An 8,474-nucleotide genomic window follows, 5' to 3' on the forward strand; every position below is an offset into this window, starting at 1 on the left:
ATACTATACAATACAAAATACACAAGTGGTGATAGCTCATAAAGCAATGTCAAACCACCGAGCGCATTGCAGCCGTGAAAAAAAAATCTCTAAAAATCTATAAACTATAGACGATCCAACGATCCAATCTTTTCTATAAAATATGTAGGGTGAAAAATGTTTAATAATGCCAAAATATACTAAAAAATACTTGAGCTCGAATCTATGAGTTTTAAAACATATAACTTAAAATTCACGTTCTAACCGAAGCCTCGAATTACCGCAACAGTTTCTACAAATAATATACAAGTATAAATTGCGCAATCTAAGAGAAATATATATAACAGTGGACTTTCTCAAAAGGTATTGTTAGTTTCGCAAAGTATTATCAAACCGTAGAGTTCTCAAAACAGTCGTGCCAAAAATGAAAATTTTCGCGTTGCTATTCTTGTTAGCTTGTGTCTACTCGCCAGCAACAAGTTCCGATGTACATAAATCTGAGCAGAAAAATCGCTTTGGTCTCGTGAATCAACGAGTTAGATCCTTGCGCGACGGGCTTGGTGTTAGGTTTGCTAGTAATACGAAGACACCGAGGCCCGTTGCACCACTAGGCGATGGAGATGTTGACGACCCATGGGATTTGGGCACATTCTTCGGACAGTTCAGCACAAAAATGGGTTCGGTCGTTAAAAATGTAGTGGGCGATGTATTGGAAGTAGGTGTTAGCATTAAAGTGTAAGCTTTTGTCTGTAATGTTTGTTTTTTTTTGCACTGCAGTGTGTTGACAATGTATTCAAAGGCTTAAGCCCAGGTGGAAACAAAAAAGGAAAGAAAGATCCTAAGGATAATAAAGGTGGTGAAGGCGGTGCAGGAGCAGCAGGTGCAAATCCGTCTCCGAAACCAACAGAGGCGGTCACCATAAAACCAACAGAATCCACAACTAGTGGTAGTACCACAGTCACATCAACAGAATCCACAACTAGTAGTAGTACCACATCAACAGCATCCACGACTAGTGGTAGTACCACAGTCACATCAACAGCATCCACAACTAGTGGTAGTACCACCGTAAGCTCAACTCAATCCACGACTACTGTTGGGCCGGGCAAATAAACTACTGTTTCTGTAGTTGAACATAAAGAAAGAAAATTGTATAACGTGAAACCATCTTAAGCAATAGCTGAAAGTGATGTAACCCCGCACCTATAAACTTGTAAATATGTATGTTCGAAATATTTTTAAGCAAATATAAAGTGTTTTTTGTTTAAAAATTGAAATTGAATAGTTTCCGTGTTTCGTTAGCCTCGTGGTTAGTCTTGAAATGTGTCCAATATTTTCGTTTGACAGCATTTACAGCATTTGGGTCGTAAGTTGTAAATAACACACCAAAATTAACGGTAAACTATTGTTATTAATATCAAATTATTATTACCAAAACAATTTGGTTAGCCTATTTATGTTGACACAGTTGGCACTAAATATAGATATCGTCTATTGTTATAAAAACACGTGTGTAGTACTAAAGAGTATTTATTTTGGTAGACAATATTAATATTTTAATGCTTGTGGATGCTTCTTAGCGTATGAGTATGCTTGGTTCACGGTAGTATTCTAATAGTCTTTGATATGCTGTGTGGTTTCGGTTGGAAGTAGAGGTGAATATCTCGTTCGGCTCGCTAGTGCGATATTATACAGTGCGTTGTTTATTAAAGTTGCTAATAGTTACAATGTATAAGCGTCGTCATAAAAAATGTTATTAATAATTTTTAACAGTGGTCGGAATTGTGCTTCTAAGCTAAAAGAGTATCTGGTGCAATGAATAGATAAAGTGAATTCATTTCGGTACCAGAGTAAAAAGAGTAAAGAAGCTAAATTAATATTGAGTTTTCAAGCAGAAATTGCCTAAAGTTATATTGAGATTTTTTTTTTTTTTGTGCCTTTAAGTGAATAATGGAATTTTGAAAATACAAAGCTTAGCATGGGAAAATTTTTGATTCCTTGAATGGTTTAATAGTACAAAGCGCATTTAAATTTCTAAATATTATTACCGAAGCGACTGTAAAAAAGGTTAACCAACCTATAGAAACCTTATTTTGTACTACTGAAATGTACCGGCTTCTATCACAAGGAAGTATTATAATCATTACTAGACTATTGTGTGAACTATTCAAGTATCACGACATCAAATGGAGTAATAATACCCTAACGAACGCATACTGCACCGATTAGCGGTATTAGTTTCAATTCAAGAAGACTTTCCAACGAAACTGCAAAAATCAATTTAATGAGAGATGTATCTCTCTTTTAAAGAAAAATCACAAAATCTTCAAATTTATTTGGGAATCTTTATAATCATTCGAAAGAACATTCTTTTGCTTTTATTTTTTGAAGATTATCTCTTTCAAATGTTAGCAGTGGCTACGTCTCGATGGTCCATTCGTTGGGTATAATTTTTTATGATTCGTTTGAGTATTTCGACTGGTAATTGACGAATCACACGCATGATGTTTAGCTCCAAGGCCTGAATCGAAACAGGGTTGTTTGTATCGACTTTAGATTTTACATATCCGCACAGGAAAAAGTTCAACGATGTGGTATCACATGATCTTGGTAACCAATCGACCGGCTCGTATCGTGAAATTATCTGCTCACCGAAGTTTTTTCTCAATAAATCCATTGATTGACGTGATTTCTCTAAAATGGCACCGTCTTGTTGAAACTACTTAAATATCACCTAGATCACGAGCTTCAATTTCAGATATCGAATAATCTATTATCATGGTTGCCATTGACGATTACGTTCTCACCGGCATCATTTTTGAAGAAATATGAACCGATGATTCAGCCAGCTCACAAAACCACACCAAACCGTTGCATTTTCGGGACGAAATGGCAGCTCTTGAATCTCTTCCCATCGCTCTTCGTCCCAAATGCGGAAATATTGCCTGTTTTCATAACCATTAAGTTAGAAATGGGCCTCATCGCTAAACAAAACTTGGCTCGAATACATCGGATCTTCTTGGAACTTTCCAAGAGCCCATAGAGTGAAGTTATGTCGCTTGAGAAGGTCGAGCGGCTTCAGTTTTTAAACAAGCTGTAACTTTCAATTTAAGATCTCGACGTATAATGCGCTGACCGACTCGCGCGTGATCTGTCAAAAAATGGTATTGAAAAAAGTTCCTTTAATGGATAACCCGTTATAAATATTTTTTTTATCTACATGGTTCGCCTGCACCAGTTTAAATGGGCCAGTCCGGGTAAAATTTGATCAGTTGGTATGGTGTAAGAAGATCTTCCACGTGAAGGCATTATATCAAAAAACTTTGTTTCGGCTTGTAATATTAGAATAATCCTTTACTAGATTTTACTACATGATGGGGCAAATATATCTACTTAACATATACAATATGTGAAAAATGATAACCAATTTTATGTTGACCCTGACACTACCAGTTACTCTCTGAGCATAAAACAGTATATATTAATTTCGGAGTTTTCGAGTAAGTGGGATTTAAAGAATTATTTTATTTCTTTGGTTCTTTTTCTATGAGCTAAAGGTTATTATGGCAAGTAAATTTCACAAAGATCAAGTTGATAAGCGAATCGCTTAAATAAAGTGTTGAGTAGAGTGTAGTTTAACAAACCGAACACTGTTTAGTTAGCTATGTTTAATATTTATTGAACAGATTTTATTATTCACCTTATATTTTGTATTTATTTTACTTAGAAAATAAAATGTTCAACATGTTAAGCAATAAAGAATGCTTCTTAAGAATTTTTCTTGTCATATCCGTTGTGACGGCTGTGTTGGCAGAGCCAATGGCGGTAAGTACTAGAGCAATAGCTCGCAAAAACTTTAAGTATGGTCACCTATTATATTATATATCTTATATATAGTTTATATGTTATAAAATCAATTACTAATTTATAATTATCAAAAATTACAGTTCGGCTCCCAGGATGCACAACCCCAACCATTTTTTTTAATTGAGCGATTGAAACCGGCGCCAAGACCGTGCCTTGGAACCCAAGCCAATTCAAATCGTACGGGACTGTATGTGATGTGGCAAAAACTTCTGGTTCGTGTAACGTCACAGTGGCAACAGTCAGTGTTGGCGAAGAGTTTTGGCGTAGTAAAAGTCCCAAATGAGCAAGAAACGGCGCCTTACAATATTGAACAGGTCACTTTTAGAAATATGGCTGCAGAAGGTGAGATAAGTAAAATTCTTTAATTACTAGTTATTATATAAACGCCTATTCCCTCATTACAGTGGCAATGGAGAGACACATTGTTAATGCCGTGCTCATGTTGATGAAGCTATTGTTGGCTTTGGATATTGTTATACTTGCGGTGGTGTTCGTAATGCTGATCAGCAGCTTTTGCACAACTAAAAAACCAACTGAAGCGGAAGTGGTGAAGGCGTAGGCGAGTTTATTTTTGTTTTATTGTAAAATAATAAAAATTAATAATCTGTTTTAAAATTTATAGTACATATTTTTCAAAAAATAAAACCATTAAGCGTTATAATACCCTTTACAAATACTCTCTGCAAGAAGCGCAAGATCGGTCAGTCAGTTTGCTATGGTGATCCGATCGGATTTTTTTTACCAATAGGTCAGTTCAGGTCAGGTTCCAATATATGACAAGATTTTTGGGAAAAACGACGGGAGCTGAGAGACTTGTTTGTATATTTACAGACACACTTCGAAAAAGCAACTCAACTCGTCACCCTGATCATTTGTATACATATATACCTCATAGAGAGAGAGAGATTTTGCCTAATATACCCTGTTCAGGCTATCGACTTTGGAACCTGTAATCCGTATAATTTATGCAATTGCATTGAATAGCGGTGTCAAATGCATGTTCTTGATTGACATTTTTGCACATGAATTCAATTTCAACTACCATTCTATGTTCAGAAGAACCAACTGAATCATATCAATATGACTTCACCAAATTTTCAAACTAAATCAGCGATGATACGGCAGAAAGGGAAAAAATTAAAAACTAAAATCAATTTACATATTCAATGTTTTGTTGATAATTAACTCGGCGCGCGTCAATAAATGTAGCGCTGACTGTGTTCGAAATTTCGAAAATGTGCAGTTAACTTTCGATGTCAGTGCATTTTCATTAAAGTGTCGGTATTCGTGTGTAGTTGTTGTTGTTTATCGCAAACCAAAAATTGTCATTTTCATTATGTCTATGAAGCACACATTCCTATCGCAGACACACACACTCTCACAGGCCACCAACTAGCGGTGCAGACACAGGTTAGAGCAAATATAGACGTCAAAACAAATACCATACACAAATGGCTCATGCAACTAGTTGTTGCTGTTGGTATGAATATGCACCAACTTCAGTTGCTGAAGTGCAGCTTTTGAATTTGTGACATTAATACAGCAATGTCGATGGCTAACCGATTAGACAGGTGGCATAGCTAGTCGGTTGGTTGGGTTGCTGGGTGGTTGGCACGAGTATGCTGCACGAAAATTAGGTTTTAAGAGGGGTATGTATACATGTGAAGCGTATTTATATCATATTAATTTTTGAGTGTATTTGAATTTAAACCCGTTAAATAGTTTTGTGGTGTGAGATTTTACTAACTCAGTTAGTTTTAATTGTTTTGCTTGGCTTAGCAATTAATTGGAATCACTTCCAGTACTGGTTGGTCAAAATATTAATATTTAATAATTTTTTTTGATTAAAAAGTCTTTAATTTGGATTAAATTAATATGAACTTAACCGCTTCATAGGACTCAATGCTTATATAAAAAAATTCAAGATTCACATTCATCTCGCTTAAAAAAATTTTTGTTTATCTAACCCTATCCGGTTCATAATATGGTATGCCTCATAAAAAGCTGTTCGAAGCTTAGTGTTTTAAGAAAAAATCTGGAACTTCATATTTCTCTGACAAAGCTAACCAAAATCATTTACTAAGAAACATTAAAGGCAACAACAATAGGATCATGTATAAAGTATTCTCATAAACGATATTCAGTAAGTAGAAGATGTGCAGAAAACGGCTATCAAAGAAGAAGACCTTGTCATTAGTGCCTAAGTAGTCTATTTAAAGTATCTAAGGATAGTGCGTTCATAATTTCTTTCAAAATGGACCAAAGTTGACCTCTAAAAATACTATCAGCAGAGATCGGCAGTTTTAAAGTGTTTTACAGAGTGATAGACCCGAAAAAGGTTTGGATCAAGTAAAAGAGAAATATTGTAGACATTTTGTTTACAAATAATAGTTTATTAATTGATGACTTCATTTCTCGAACTTCACGTTTCTATCATTGAACTCACAACGCTCGTATTTCATCAATCTCGGTATATCCCAACCGATATTGCTGCAGTTTAATCAGTCCTTTATGTTTTAATGCTATCTTATATTATTCTATCTAAATTATATTTGTTAGTCTTATTCAAGTTTCGTAGACCTTGAATACGGTTTCTTGGCCTGTTCCGCATATAATTGGCCTGATATTGATTTTATGGATCAACCATAAACGTTATATGATTTTGGTTGTAGCATTGTAGTCTTCATGAAATAATTTTAAAGAATACTGCCAAGTTATATAGACTCGATTGCCCTACGAAAGGTAGATGTTACGAACATAATTATAATAGATAATTCGAAGAATATGCAAATCACACAAATCAGCTTGTCTCTTTATCTCTTTTCTTGAACTAAATTGTCTTTCTGAAAGGAAAAACTATTAACTTCCCGTATTTTAAGTTATTTTTGGGGTTCCTAAACCTAAAATTTTTTTGGGCGACAAAGTCACCGAGGTTAAGATAGGATTCCTTCTAATTTTCTTAAGTAAAAGCGCTATCGTTTTTGACAATATCGGCCTTAAGAATCAGGAAATGGATAAAGAAAGTAATTTTCAAAAATCAAAAGACATTTTGTCAAAATCAGTTTTCTTTGATCATTTCTGACAAATATGACGAAGAAGGTTTACGAATTGCAACCCAATCGGTTCAGTCGTTTCAAAGAAATTTTCGTCAAAATTAAGAAATTGTTACAAAGACTACCTATCTCCGGAACTATCTATCGAATCCACTTACAATATTCAGAGAAAATTCTCAAATATATGTACTTTCGATATATAGTACATCTTGACAAAAAGTACCCGGAAATTGTAAAAAAATATATATTTTGTCGTCTTCGAAGTAATATCCACCTGATTCAAAACAGTTATGCCTACAATTTTTCGTTGTCTTCGAAATAATTTTCTGTGGACCTTTTGGGATGGCCTTCAACTCCTTCAATTTTGTTTTATCTCTTCGATCGACTGAAAACCAGTACCTTTCCGATGACTGTGGACCTATTTGTATGTCAAACTTATTGATCTATGTCTCAACGGCACTTATAAAATACTATCCATGAATGTGGGATTGGAGTTCGTACGATCAAGCATGTTTCTTCTTTTTGAAAAAATTCAGCTTTATCGAGAGGAGTCGGGCAAGAACGGGTTTCATATCCAAAATATCCACCAAAATCATTCGAATGGACTCGCAAGAGATGTCGAACTCTCTTGCCAGCTCTCAAACACTTGCCGGATGATTTTCAAGCACCATATACTTGAATTTTTTAATATTTTCATCAGTTGAAGAGATTGTCGTCCAGGCCGAGTACATGTCTTCAACGATCTTACAACCCTCTTTGAAAGCCTTGTATCAGTCAGGCAATGAAAATTGCAAACGAATATGAAACGTCAGATTTCTTTGCCTCTTCTCTAATAGACGCATCTACATATATATTGGAAAAAATAACTAAAAAGAGAGGATAATTCTACTTAGAGAAATTGCACATTTTACCATCACTTTTCTTCGAATAATTGCCTAAGGAGATAATCTTTCTAATTCATTAAAGATTTCATATTTAAGATATGACCCCAAGTAATATTAAATTAATTGGCAAATATTAAAGGCATGATCTTGGTGGCCAACTTACGGGTCCATTTCTTGAGATGAATTGTTGTCCGAAGTTTTCCCTCAAAATGGCCATAGAATCGCGAGCTGTGTGGCATGTAGCGCCATCTTGTTGAAACCACATGTCAACCAAGTTCAGTTCTTCCATTTTGGCAACAAAAAGTTTGTTAGCATCGAACGATAGCGATCGCCATTCACCGTAACGTTGCGTCCAACAGCATCTTTGAAAAAATACGGTCCAATGATTCCACCAGCGTACAAACCACACCAAACAGTGCATTTTTCGGGATGCATGGGCAGTTCTTGAACGGCTTCTGGTTGCTCTTCACCCCAAATGCGGCAATTTTGTTTATCTCTTCGATCGACTGAAAACCAGTACCATTCCGATGATTGTGGACTTGTTTGTATGTCAAACTTACCGACCGAACATCATCGGCAGTTATAAAATGCTTTTCATGAATCTGGGATTGGAATTCGCACGGTCAAGCATGTTTCTTCTTTTTGAAAAAATTCAGCTTTATCGGGAGGAGTTGAGCAAGAACGGGTTTCA

General features: G+C 35.4%; 2 protein-coding genes across 2 annotated transcripts; both read left to right on the forward strand.

Moving 5' to 3' along the window:
• Window positions 1-324: 324 nt before the first annotated feature.
• LOC105226583 (mucin-21) lies at window positions 325-1,472 on the forward strand. Its single transcript, XM_011205538.3, has 2 exons — window positions 325-694; window positions 757-1,472. Exons 1-2 carry the CDS (start codon window positions 404-406, stop codon window positions 1,090-1,092), a joined length of 627 nt encoding a protein of 208 aa, XP_011203840.2. The 5' UTR covers window positions 325-403; the 3' UTR covers window positions 1,093-1,472.
• A 2,227-nt stretch (window positions 1,473-3,699) lies between these two features.
• On the forward strand, window positions 3,700-4,491 carry LOC125778877 (uncharacterized). Its single transcript, XM_049458492.1, has 3 exons — window positions 3,700-3,804; window positions 3,927-4,188; window positions 4,251-4,491. Exons 1-3 carry the CDS (start codon window positions 3,715-3,717, stop codon window positions 4,403-4,405), a joined length of 507 nt encoding a protein of 168 aa, XP_049314449.1. The 5' UTR covers window positions 3,700-3,714; the 3' UTR covers window positions 4,406-4,491.
• Window positions 4,492-8,474: the final 3,983 nt, after the last annotated feature.

The sequence above is a fragment of the Bactrocera dorsalis genome, chromosome 5, assembly GCF_023373825.1.
Source record: "Bactrocera dorsalis isolate Fly_Bdor chromosome 5, ASM2337382v1, whole genome shotgun sequence".
Taxonomy (NCBI): Eukaryota; Metazoa; Arthropoda; class Insecta; order Diptera; family Tephritidae; genus Bactrocera; species Bactrocera dorsalis.

What these genes read in the sequence shown, in the direction of transcription:
- LOC105226583 (XM_011205538.3), top strand. Translation starts at nt 404, where the DNA reads ATGAAAATTTTCGCGTTGCTATTCTTGTTAGCTTGTGTCTACTCGCCA. An exon ending in TAGTGGGCGATGTATTGGAA is followed by an intron (nt 695 to 756) that starts GTAGGTGTTAGC and finishes TTTGCACTGCAG; the next exon opens with TGTGTTGACAATGTATTCAA.
- LOC125778877 (XM_049458492.1), top strand. Translation starts at nt 3,715, where the DNA reads ATGTTCAACATGTTAAGCAATAAAGAATGCTTCTTAAGAATTTTTCTT. An exon ending in TGTTGGCAGAGCCAATGGCG is followed by an intron (nt 3,805 to 3,926) that starts GTAAGTACTAGA and finishes CAAAAATTACAG; the next exon opens with TTCGGCTCCCAGGATGCACA. An exon ending in TAGAAATATGGCTGCAGAAG is followed by an intron (nt 4,189 to 4,250) that starts GTGAGATAAGTA and finishes CCCTCATTACAG; the next exon opens with TGGCAATGGAGAGACACATT.